At 36.7% G+C, this 13761-nt stretch overlaps 1 protein-coding gene across 2 annotated transcripts in view; it reads right to left on the bottom strand.

Annotated features, from left to right (window-relative positions):
* The window catches only part of LOC145993860 (thialysine N-epsilon-acetyltransferase), a 34842-nt gene extending 21673 nt beyond the window's left edge, over positions 1-13169 (bottom strand). For both annotated transcript variants that reach the window (XM_083129720.1, XM_083129719.1), the window contains exons 1-2: positions 13059-13169; positions 1887-2005 (exon numbers count right to left, since the gene is read on the bottom strand). In XM_083129720.1, the coding sequence (XP_082985846.1) occupies positions 1887-1952 (66 nt within the window). In that variant the 5' untranslated portion in view covers positions 1953-2005; positions 13059-13169. The remainder of the gene's footprint in view (positions 1-1886; positions 2006-13058) is intronic.
* Between the last annotated feature and the right edge of the window lie 592 nt (positions 13170-13761).

Below are 13761 nucleotides of genomic sequence, written 5' to 3'. Positions count from 1 at the left end.
TACTACTTGGCTTTGTATAGAGTCGTTTGCAAATAGTGTTGATGTCAAGGTGAAGAAAACAACAAATGCATGACTTTTACTTTTTCGATATTTTCTCGGGTTGAAAGAAACGAATGTCTCGTTCTCGACTCGGAAACACAACTGTTACTATCTCGGACCGAGAACGTGGCAGAAAACTCGAGACGATTTTTTATTTTTGTTATTTAGCGTCGCTTTTCTACATCTTTTGGCTAATCGCGACGGTGAGGATGAGTGATGATATTATGAAATTGATTAAGGGAGCAATCTCAAAGATTGATTGATTTGCTTTATTTTACTTCCCTTCTTGTGCCACTTTTGGCTAATTTGCGAAGACTTGGATGAGTGATGATATGATGAAATTGATGGACACTCACAAACATCCATGCCCAATCCAGGACTCGAACCCGGCACCCCTGGCGTCGTAGCGCGCTTTACTAACCACTCCGCCACAGAGGTCAGAAATTCGAGACGAGACCGAGGACGAGATAAATGTACTTAGTCACGAGACGGAATCGGAACTGGAACTGCAGTTTAAAGTGAAATTCTAACCATTATGCAATGTGCCTCCGCCCAGGATCGAACCCAGATTTCCTTGATTATAAGGCGGTAGCGTTACCACTACGCCTTTGTACAGTCACGGACCCTTCTGGATTGCAACTACACCTTTGATCTTCAATGTTATCGTTGCAAGACGGAAGTGTCCTTGACTGTACCATCTTTACTCCCCCAAACAATAGAAAGTGAATCTTCACCTCAAAATCAAAGAAAGTTACCGACACAGAGGATACCAACATGTAATGTGGTGTGAAAGAGATCGAATAACAACATCATACTGCAATTGACAGGAACAATCAATATTATGGTGACTTACCGATAACAAATGTTGTGGTGTGAAATGCCGATAAAATAATAGTTTCACAATGCATTAGTCACCTATATTTGTATATTCTGAAAATTACGAGAAATAAGTAAAAGTTTCTAATGGAATGTGATTCAAAATGCTAAATTGTCACATGTATGTATGTAATATGCCCTATTCCAAACTGTATAGCTATCTATATTAAATCAGAATATCGTACTTATATTTTAAAATATATAAACTTGCCGACCTAAACTACATTAACAAATTGCTACAATAGAGGCATCTCATTACTTGACGGAAGTAGCTAATTGTCAAGTTCAATCTCTAGGTAACACTACTAGGTTTTTCGTACGGGAAATGTCGTGTGACGTAATTTTGAAACTCTCACATTGTTGCATAAATTACAATTTTAGAGTATTCTTTCTCTCAAGTTCCCATAAGAATAATTCAACATGTGTATATGCATATTTGGGAAATTTTTGGAATAATTTAAAAGCGATCATATTATTCAGAATGTGGATATACCAAGTTTGGTTATGTATCCATGAAGCATTCGCGGTTACACAGCAAACTTAGTCTTAACTTTGTTACATGCACCAAGGAATGCAATTATTGATTTGCACACAGCAATTTGTTGAAGGCTTGATCACATCTACAATTACATTACATTTGTTTAGCTTGTACAAAAATAAATAACGCTAGAAAGAAATCAATATGCACAGCTGGTTTAAAAGAAAGTTCAATTTTAAAGAATGCCAGCTTTTAACTCCAACTCAAGTATAGGCAAGTAATTCAAATACATCTTAAATATGCAATCGTGCGTGATACATTTAGTGTGATATGTATTCAGTCATTTTGATGACATTCGAAACTCGCAACTTTAAAACTGGGTCGTCTTCACTGTCTATCCATGTCGGTGCAGTCTAGCGGGATAAAGAAAGTTCTGTTCAAGGCAACTATCCCACAGGAAAGGGAGGGAATGAATGAAGAAAGGAATTCTTACCTGGATCAATCGCCTTAACTCTGAGCAGTCTTCCTTCCTTGCATCTCGTATCACAATATCTTCCATCACTGAAGCAACCTTGGCCTACAATATGACGGTGGGGTCAACTTCTCAACAATCTGAAAGCAAAGAATGTAATGACAATTTCGAACTACACCAGCGCCAACGAAATGAGGCGGTTGGCCTGAAGTGCGCTAATGCCACACGTGGAAAAGGTAAAGCGAGGGAGGGTCAAGAATCTCTGGTTCCTGTTCCTGCACACGATGTGGCAACATTCACCATGCAGCGTTGCCAAGTCTAAGCGATAACTCAACCCTGCAGAAACGTGTCACCCAACAAATCCAGTTCTGAGAAGCGGCAACAGCGCACGCCTAATTTCGTGTCTCCGAGCGTTTAAAGCAGATGCCCTTACATCTGTTATGTGAATGAAAATATTAATGCTCAGATAACGAGTTAATTTTGGGTTCCTTGTCACCTTGAATGTGAACTGGAACGAGTTCTCTTTAAGAGAGAAGGGTGTTGAAACGAAATGCCTTTAAAGGGAATTCGCTAGCTCTGTTATACTATAGGTCTTTTCTACTCTTGACAACAGTGGCGCCGAGAACTACAAGGTCGAGGAGGGAAGGTGCAGGCTGCTGAGTTTCTTATAACTAGGACTCGGAAGTTTGTGACTGTCATCTTTTTATAACATTCACAATTAAGTTGTATTAATGATAAAAATCTTTGATAAGAAGAAAGACATTTCATTATCACTGTTACTGTTCTAATTATGTATTATGGGATATAGTGGAATATACCAATTCGTAAGTAGATTTCAGTATTTTTCTTTCTTAAAACAAATAATATATTTGTTTTATTTGCTAATACAAAACTAACAGCAACAATTATGGCGACCTTCAGCCAGGATTCGTGAATATATAGTGTGGAAGTTATCTTCTGATTACTTTAAATAATGGATCGGAAACAACATTCTTACAACTTAAGAACGGGAGTTTTCTTAAGATCCGATGTCGTCGATAGTTTCAGGGAAAATGAAACTATTGATGAAAATGCTGACCCAATGAAGAATATTATTTGTTGCAGTAACATTGAAGCAGATTCTCGTCTTGTGAAGTGCAATAGCTGCAATAAATGGGAACATTTGGAGTGCAGAGGTTTGACTGTAATGCATTGGGTAATATTTAGTTCTTCTAATGAAAGCTATTTTTGTAAATCTTGTAAACCAGATTTTGATCCTTTTTTGTTAAAGTCTTATACAAGTACAGTGAATCCAAACTTGGACAAGATTATTGCTGCATTTCAAGTTACGGTTACCCAAAGTTTGCAGCAAAATAATGAAAATCTTCAAGAAAAGTTGCAACAGAACATTCGCTGTGAATTACAACAAAATAATGAAATGTTGCAAAAGGAGTTGCAAAAGGATATGCAACAAAATAATGAAATGTTGCAAAAGGAGTTGCAAAAGGATATGCAACAAAATAATGAAATGTTGCAAAAGGATATGCAACAAAATAATGAAATGTTGCAAAAGGAGTTGCAAAAGGATATGCAACAAAATAATGAAATGTTGCAAAAGGAGTTGCAAAAGGATATGCAACAAAATAATGAAATGTTACAAAGGGAATTGCAACAAAATAATGAAAATCTGGAAGAGAAGTTTCAAGCCATTCGAAATGAATTACAGCAGCATAATGTTAGGTTTAACGGCCGGCTTGATCATATTGAACATTCGTTACAAGATGTTGCCCAAACTTGTCAAAATGTTAGCAGTGAGTTGAGGTGTAAATTGGATGAAGGTATTAGTACAATGCATGTCGAAGTTTCAGTTATTCAAGAACAAATGAAGAGTCATGACGGAGAGTTAGCAAGGTTGGAAGTCTGCAATGAGGAAATTATGGAGAAATTTACTCAACATGAGGTTAGGTTTGAAACATTAAATGCGGAATTAGATAGAATGAAGGTAGTTCAGACTGCTACATGTAGCTCTGAAACCTTGGTAAATGACCTTAGAGATAGGGTTATTTCTTTGGAGCAAGGCAATGCCATCAGCAACAGTGTTGCTAACGAAACTTTGAATGGAAGACGAGAACTGAGCGAAGAGGATGGAAATAGTAAACAAACTGAGCATGTGGCTTGTCAAACAAATAACGCAAATTCAAATCGAAGATCACGAAATGTTAAATTTCGGGATAGTGCTCGAAGTGACAAACGTGGTGTTGGTTCTTCCGGTTATGATTCATCTGATATTGATGTACCTGTAATTACTAAACGTAAATCAGGTCAGAACGCTTCTTTAGGAACTGATTTTACCTACAGGCTTTCCAATACATCTTATTTGTGGGATCCTCCATCACGTGACGAATCACCTGCTCATTTCACTACACATCCGTTGGCCAATAGGGACTTCGCACTTTCGGAGAATACAAATAGAGTGCATTACAATGAACCTTGTTCTACTAACCATTATGGTTATGGAAGTCCTCTGAATGCCAGTTTTCATAATGAAACTCAGTGTTGTACAACGAAAGCTTATTCAAATAATCCAATTTCACAAATGTGTTTTCAGCATACACCTTCATGTGAGAAGCCATTATATACTGTGGCTGGTAATACAAATGCTACAACTTCTATGAGTCCGATGTTTTGTAATCAAAATTACATTCCCAGAAATGACATTTTGAATGATCCAATTAACATTGCTTCTAAGAATTCTCAGTCTCCAAATTTTGAATCAAACCAGTTTTGTAAACCTGCGCGTGCAGAATGTAATACAAATATTTCTGCAAGAAACCCATTTGGAGAATGCCCGGGTAAAGTTATTCGTGTAAATGAGCTAAGCCAGTTACCACGTTTTGGAGGTGACGTCTCGAAACAATCAGCTAGGGAGTTTATAGACCAGCTGACAACAATGTTAAATTTGATTGGTGTATCTTCTCAATATCGCCTGCAAGTTATTCACAAATGTTTCTACAATACTGCAGCGTATTGGTTCAATAGTGAAAGACGGAATTTCTCATCATATGATGATTTTGTGTGCAAGTTTCTTGAACAATTTGCTTCGAATGATTTGCTAGAAAGCCAACTGACAGTTTTGCGTTCTCGTAAATACAATACATCTTCTGGTTTATCATTAGAAGCGTACGCATTGAAGGTATATTCATCTTATTGCAACCTTGTAGAAAAGCCTAAACAAGCTGAGATAATAAGAGTAATTCTGAAGCAATTGCCAGAAACAGTTTCTAAGAATGTGGGTTGCCACGAAATTTCCAACCTTAAACAATTAACACAAAAACTCAGGGCAATAGACTTATATTCTAGTGATAAAACCAAATCTTTGTCACTACCTGGTGATTATATAAGTGGGGAGTACAACTCGAATAGGTTCGAAAAATCTAGGCATTTTGTAAGGCAAGTGTCTATGGAAAATAAGTCATGCAGCGATTCATCTACCCAAACAGTAGCTTCAGAGAGACTTATGGGCCAACCAGCTGCTAGGAATCCCAGAAACAACTATAGGCAATCTGGAGCTAATCAAGAGAGCTATAGGCGACAAGGTAACGATCGAAGTTTGTACTTTCATAATAATAATCGAAGAACAAACACTCAAAGGAACGCTAGTAATAGCAATAATACAGATGCACCTAGATACAACAGGAATAGAAGATTTCAAAGTCCGACCAATACAGAATTGCGAGGTGACTCCATTAACACTAACTCAGAGATTTCAGCAAGGAACAATGGAAATTTCAGAAATGGAATGAATTCCAATGACATTAGTTTAAATCAAGAATGTTCCTCAGTAACTAATGCTACTAGCGGGAGCCCTCCGAGAACATTAAACAACTAAGGCGGGGAAATGCGCTCCAATTCGCCCTGCCAAAGGATGACCACATGGAGCTTACTTGTAATTATGATCCTTACCTTTTGCATGTTAAGTCTTGTCTCGGTGACTTTAATAGAGTTAAATATTTAGGCGTTGATAAAGAAGATGTTTTACCTGTTGCATTTTTGCTGGAGTGGTTTGATTCAGAGCCTGAGTGGACTGTTACAGATAAAGGAACTCCTACACCTTTACTTGAAGCACCAGAAATACAGGGAAGAATTTGTGACTTGTTTCTTAATTGTTTAATTGACACTGGTAGTCAATGTAATTTGTTGGATTACAAGGTTTGGATCACTCTAAGTTCTTTATTACCAAGTATAAAGCTGGAACCAATAGAAGGAATTCAGTTGGTTTGTTTCGCTGGTGAGCAACGTATAAAAGTTGTGGGTTTTAAATATGTCATTATGCAGTTGGGAGATGAATTTTTCCACGTGGGTTTATATGTAGTTAAACAATTACATGCCGATTTGATTTTGGGAGCACCATTTTTGTGGCAGTATAAGGCTATAATTAATTATCGTATGTCTACTGTTGAACTAATTCATTCAAGTGGTAAGGAAGTATCAGCTCCTTTTGTTCCGAGTTCCACAAATAATACTTGCTCGCTAAATTCCGTAATTGAATCTTGTAAAACTTTGACATTTGAATCTTCTCATGTTAATGATTCTGCTTATCTAGCTTCTGAAGAAGATATCCATAAGAAAGTTTATGGCAACGAATATTGTGAAGCTGGAGTTGCTGATAAGTTATTTAATTTATTACTGAAGTATCAAGATGTGTTTTCGGACAAACCAAAGGCAGCCAAGGTGGAATCTTATGACATACAGCTAGATACGAATGAACCTATAGTGGCATCTACGTACCCTATTCCATTCGCTAGGCGAGATGATATGGAGAAAGAATTAAAGAAATGGAAAACGTGGGGAGTAATTCATGAAAGTACTTCTCCATACCGGAACCCTCTCCACATAGTTCCAAAGGCAGGTGGATTGTGGCGTCCTGTTGTTGATTTTAGGAAGCTGAATGAACATGTAATTTCACCCATGACACAGGTTGAACCTATATCTGAACTTTTGCCTAGGTTGAGAGGCGCAAAATTCTTTTCGACGATTGACCTAACTTGTGGATATTTTCAAATACCACTGACACCTAGATCTTATAAGTTCACATCTTTCTCATATCGTGGTATTTTAATGGAATTTCATTTTTTGCCTTTTGGTATTAAGAGTGCTGTTAGTGTTTTTGTCGACAGAATGCATAAAGTGTTTGGCAATGATACTAGTTCATTTCTTATAGTGTATGTGGATGATATTCTTATATTTTCATCATCACTGCAAAGTCATTTAAAACATTTGGACTACGTGTTGAAAACTTTGAAAGAAGTAAATATGTCCATCAAATTATCGAAGTGCACATTTTGTAAAACTGAAGTGAAGTTTCTTGGTCACATAGTATCAGGTGAAACCATCGCTGTAGATCCAGAAAGAAATCTAGCAATAACTGAATATCCTACTCCAACAAATAGAAAAGCGTTAAGAAAATTTTTAGGAATGGTAAATTGGAGAAGAAAATTTGTGGATAAGTTTGCAATGATTGCTGCTCCTTTATACGATTTACTTAGAACGAATAAGAAATGGGAATGGAATGAAGCACATCTCCAGGCATTTATACGTCTGAAGGAATTGGCTTTGTCTCCGGAGATGTTAGCTCAACCTAACTTGAACAACACTTTCCATGTAAATACTGATGGCAGTAAAATTGGAATCGGTGGAGTCTTATGGCAATATTCTGACGATGGTGAAACTTTGATTATCCAGTATGCGAGCAGAGTTTTGCGAGGTTCAGAATTAACATATTCTGTGCATGAAATAGAATGTCTTGCCATCCTTTTTTCCGTGGAAAAATTTTCAATATATCTATTGGGCAGACCATTTGTAATACACTGTGACCATCAATCACTTTCTTGGTTAAATTCAGCAAGATCGTTAAATCCAAGGCTTAATAGATGGGCTTTGAAATTGCAAAATTATGATTATACAATTCAGCATGTTAGTGGTTCTGCAAATACAGCCGCGGACGCGTTAAGTAGATATCCAATTAAGTCACAAAACAATTTGTTTCCTTCCACTTTACATGTAAACTGCACAGATATTGATTTACTTGAAGAAGAATACTTTTTGTATTGGATGAAAGTACAACAAAACGATGAATTATGTCAACGAATAATTTCTATGTTAGGCAAGGGTCATGACCATTTCGAAATTAAGGGAATATTTAAACTACATAAAAATATATTGTTTTATAGATCTACCAACTCGAATCATTGGAGAGTTTTTGTACCTGAAGCAGCTGTCAAGAAAGTTTTGTATGAACAACATGATTTGGCTGGCCATTTTGGGTTTTCTAAGCTTTATAAGAAGTGTTCTAAATTCTATTTCTGGCCTAAGATGAGAGGAAGTGTCAAGTCATATTTAAGTGATTGTGTGGAATGTGCAAGGACGAAACAAAAAACACAACATATTACCAAAGAGGAGCTTCACGTGATTTCTTACAAATTACATCAGTTCTTATCTTTAGACTTGATTGGTCCATTGCCATTATCTCAAGGATATCAACATATTCTGACTATTGTAGAATTAACCAGCAAATATGTTATGGCTTATCCTCTCAGGAAGGCTACAACTCGAGAAATTATCAACAGAATTAACTTAGGTTATTTCCATCATTATCCTATGTGTACAGTTATGTTAACGGATAATGGATCACAATTTATATCCAATGAATGGGGAAAATTTTTGAAATCAATTGGTGTAAAGCATATTCTCACTTCACCATATTCGCCTCATGCGAATCCAATTGAGAGATATAATAAAGAGATCATTCGTTTGCTTAGACTCTTTTGTAAAACCAACCACAGATCTTGGTCCAAAGTTTTAACAAATGTTATAAAATTACTAAATTACTCATATAACGAGGTTGTTGGTTTCACTCCGGCTGAAATTTTTCTACACGAGGAAGTTCGAGATAAAATAACTTCTGTTATTGACTGGCCAGAAGAGATGAACGAATTGTCTTGGAAAGCTAAATATATTCAGTTAATTGAAACAACTAAACGTTCAAAATCTAGAAAGAAGATTCATTCAAACGTAGAAACCCCTACAATTGTTCAAGGTGATTTGGTTATGGTTAGGAATCATGCAAGAAGTTCTGCCTTGAACAAAACTATCCATAAATTGTATGACTTATATGTGGGACCATTTTTGGTGGAGGAAGTGAAGAACAATTTCGTGAACTTGGTGTCTTTAGATGGACAACAGATGAAGTGTAGACACAATTTACAAAATATCAAACCCTTTCACTGTTCATTGGAGAAGAAACACGAGTTGTTGTCGAATGTTAACAAATAGGTGCGCAAGGGTAACAACGTAGTTTTGAATTGATTGTCATTCTTTGAAAGATTTGTTATACTATTAAATGTTGTTTTGAATGTTGAATATTTTAAAGTTATGTAACTGTTCGATGTGTATATTTAAAATCTTGTATCTTTTTAAGCCATCAAAGTATGATGTCTATATTTTCTTCACCCCAGGAGGGGAGATTATTGTGACTGTCATCTTTTTATAACATTCACAATTAAGTTGTATTAATGATAAAAATCTTTGATAAGAAGAAAGACATTTCATTATCACTGTTACTGTTCTAATTATGTATTATGGGATATAGTGGAATATACCAATTCGTAAGTAGATTTCAGTATTTTTCTTTCTTAAAACAAATAATATATTTGTTTTATTTGCTAATACAAAACTAACAGCAACAAGTTGAAGACCTATAAATTGCCAAAAAAAGACCTATAAAAATACCTAAAAATATTTTTAAAAAAATGACCTAAAAACGGAAAAAAGGACGTATAAATGTGATCCAAATTAATTAATAACCAGTTCTAATTACATAATTAATGAATATGCGCGGCACCTCCTTATCTGACTTGAGATCTTTTCAGGCGCGTGCTATCTGGTCGTATATACCGTGCTGAAAGCTTCAAAACCAGATAAAGTTGCCACTTACAGCGCGAACTTCCAGACAAGCTACGGTTAAAGGACCTTGTACCGTACCTGCTTCAGTCGTCCAAAAATGTTTTTCTCTCTTTTCAGGGATGGTTCAAATATATTTATTTATTTCTTTTTTTCTGTTTAAGAGGTGATGAACTGATGATGATTCGAATTGAGAATGGTCAGTAAAAACCTAGTCGAAAGAAGGTGAAGTTGCAAAATAAAAAGCCGTTAAGACCTAAAAATAGGCTAAAAAAGGACCAATAAGCCAAAAAACGCCGAAAAAAGGCAAAAAAGGACAAATAAAACCCACCTTTTTTTGGCCTACAATGGCCCAAAATGAACATATATTATGTTGGGCCTCGTCTTTGGACACTAGGAAAAAGAAGGATTTTTCCTCAAATTCCGAGCCCTAGTCATCACGCTGGATTGGTCGCTTCCCCGCTCCCCACTTCCCTTGCCAGCATGTAGGACACCCGCCGTAAGAGTAGAAAATACCTATAGTTAATATTATGTGTGCTGCAGGTGTTTATCATTTGTAGGGTTCCATATTCACAAAATAATATTTTATTCCCTGATCGAGAGTTTGCACAGACACGCCAAGGTTAGTGAAATATAAAAGTTAAAATCGGGCATTCCAGTCCCCAACCAAAAGTAAATATCTAAGTCAGAAGTAGAGACAACCATGAGAGAGGGGCGGAGGGAGAATGAAAAAGCAAGAAGAAAGAGAGTAAAGGAAACACTGTGAGAGAATACAGATTAATAACTAAGAAACGGAAAATGGGATGTAAAACGCTTTCCTGCTTTTTTTAAAATTTCGCGTCGCTTTTCTACCACTTCTGGTTATTGAACGATGATTACATGAAATTGATGCAAGGACACTTACAATGAACGTTTGTCACGGAACTCAATTCGGAAACTGTCGTTGCTGCGCTAAACTAGTCACTAGGACACGGAAATCAATATTTTAATCGACATTAGTAAGTCCTAATCAGATGAAGAGGAAGGAAAACATACTGTAGACCTCAAGACGGCATCGATTTGACGCCCCTTTTCTTTCAAAAGTACGTACACTATGTCCAGGTCCAGAGAGGGCGATACTGCTACAACAAACCAATGGCGCAACCACAGGTGGGCAGGGGGCTTTGCCCCCCTCCCCCAACCTTGTACGAAAACTAGTTCTAGTAGGGGCATACATTGACGGCCAAGTGTACCTGCAGGGGGCAATTACCGCCAAAAACTTCAAATTTTATGCAAATAAAAATACTTTTCGTAAAATTTTCTTGTTTTCTTAGTCTTATCAAGTTGAGGACCGTAGCTAGGAGGCGGCGGGAGTCGGCCCTGGGCGCCGAACGATCTAAATGAAAATAAGTTGTAAAAAATAAGTTTTAAATTGATTGATTGATTTGTGATTTTTAACTCCACTTTACGTACAGAAAGGCTAATCGGGACTGGACCTACAGTTTAAAAAGTGGGTTCCGAACCACTGTGCCATGTGCCTCCACCGAGTATCGAACCTGGGAACACTTGATCACAAGGCGACGATGTTACCATAACACCATCGGGGAGGCACAAAAGTTGTAAAAGAGAGAATGCATTGGCGTCCCGTGAAATTATTTGCGCCCTATTAAATCAATATTGATTTCAGCCTGAAAGAAAATTGGATACAAAAATTTTCTTGCTTGCTTCGCTTGCAATATCATTGTTCTCTGTGATGCAATGTAAATTACCAGACAGAGAAATAAAACTTTTCTTAATTGATTTTGTTTTAAATGCATGAACAATTGTTTTGATGAAAGGGAGTGTGCACATTTGAGGGAATTTGCTTTTGGTTTATTGTGATATGGATGAATTGGTTGTGCCCATGTCGCTCCATGTTGCATATATGTGAAACACATTTCATGCATGAAGGTTATACATGTAAAAAAGAATTACATTTGGAATGCATTTATCAAGCATTTTCTGCCTTTCAAAAATAGTTGTTTCCCATTATTAATGTCAAATTGAACGTGTTGAAAAAAATAATTCAAATCTTTTGTTCGAACGCAAAAGATTTAGCACCAACTTCTACCCCCTTTTTGCATAATTTACAAGGTAATAACATCTTTGATACTACTACTAATAATAATAATATTAATAATAATGTTGGTCCCGGGTACGAATCCCGGCTTGGGCGTGAATGTTTGCGAGTGTCCATTCATCAATTTCATCATAGTTTCGTGATTACGTAAGTCTATTAAACTATTGATAATATGTGGACAACAGTGAAAGAAAACTACAAGAAAATTCACGTCAATGCTATGGAAGGAATTCTAAGAGTTTGTAATTTTTCATATATTGAAATATCCAAGAGGTTTTTCGAATGGAGAGGAACTTTTTTTAAAAAAAATCGCCCATTCGCATGCCAAAGGTTCAGCCGAGCCTACCGCCAGGAAGAATCAATAGAAATAAGTGTTGTTCTATCCAAATTACAAGGAAACTTCATTCTTAAAGATTCAATTTCTCAAATCTTTATATTTTACATACAGTATTTCGTATATTTGTTCTTAGCCTCGCTTTTCTACCACTTTTCACTAATCGCGACGATGCAAATGAGTGACGATTAGATGAAATTCATGAAAGGAGACTCACAAACAGTGGCGGCGATTGGGTTCAAAAACTGGGGGGAGGACAGTTTACTTTCTCATAATAGATAAGGTTTAGCATAGTGCAAGGGCAAAAGTGGCAAAAAGTGGGGGGCAAACTGACCCCACGCCCCCTCGCCGCCACTACTCTCAAATAACACCCATGCTCAGGTCGAGACTCGATCCCGGGAGCTTCAGTGGGGAGTCTGAAAATAACGTGCTCGCCACAAAGCCTGTAAATTAAGTGTGCAAACAATTAACAAATCAATGTTAAACTACAAGAACGTCAACATTGCCCTTAGTACCCGCTTACATAATTGCACGAATCAATAAGATACTGCAGAATAAAAATACCTTGGCTGATCGCCTTGCTTGTCCTTCATCAGTCCAAATGGCCTTGAGTTGTTGAATCAGTTCATGTATTCTGAACGATGTCTTTGTAAACTAGGTAGACACAACAGGAACGCCTTCTTTGAAAGATAACTGAGGTTGAGATAATTTCTGCCCTTGCACACAAGAAGTTAAAATATAATTTGGATAACGTGAGCATTAATTACTACAAGCCCATCCTATTAAATCATGTAACATAATATTCAAATAATTGTCTACTCACTGTTTTGTAGAATATCCTAAATCAGTTCGAAAGTGCACGTTTTCTTCCATTCATTTCACGGAACACAGCGAGTACTTGCAGCAAATTGTTTCCACTTCCACTCAGCTCCTTCTGCTGCGAGCTACTAGCAGACGATCACAACACAGCACATGCTTCCTTCCAACAGTGTTACCATCTCCTGCAGTAAAAATTCCCTTTCGGTAGTAGAAAATTCCCCCTCCTTTCCGGGTTTTACCCCGTACCAATGGCGCGGACTTCGAATAATTTTAGGAGGATGGGGAGGATTTATTTATATATATATATATATATATATATATATATATATATATATATATATATATATATGTATGTATGTATGTGTGTGTTATATATGCAAAAGAAAATCGAGAAAACATTGATGTGAATTGAAAAATATTGGCATTTGTTTCTGACATTCTGTTCTAATCAACTCGTTAAATCTTTGAAAGTGTTATAAAGTGAACTGTTTTGAGATTATCTGCAATGCGAAAATGTACAGGGTGGTCCATAAGTGTGGAAACGCTCGTTGAAAGAAAAATGGTGAAGCACGAATGAAAAGTCCTGGTACATGATACAGGAAATGGGGACAACTTTCTGGGATATGTTACCAACATGGCGGCTATTTTGAATCCGCCATCTTGGAGTCAACTTCATTTTCTTACCGAAAAGGTGGTCATGTGACATT

The sequence above is a fragment of the Lepisma saccharinum genome, chromosome 10 (assembly GCF_977018435.1).
Source record: "Lepisma saccharinum chromosome 10, izLepSacc3.1, whole genome shotgun sequence".
NCBI lineage: Eukaryota > Metazoa > Arthropoda > Insecta > Zygentoma > Lepismatidae > Lepisma > Lepisma saccharinum.
Note: the sequence above shows the minus strand (reverse complement) of the source record. Positions and strands in the feature narration are given on the sequence as shown.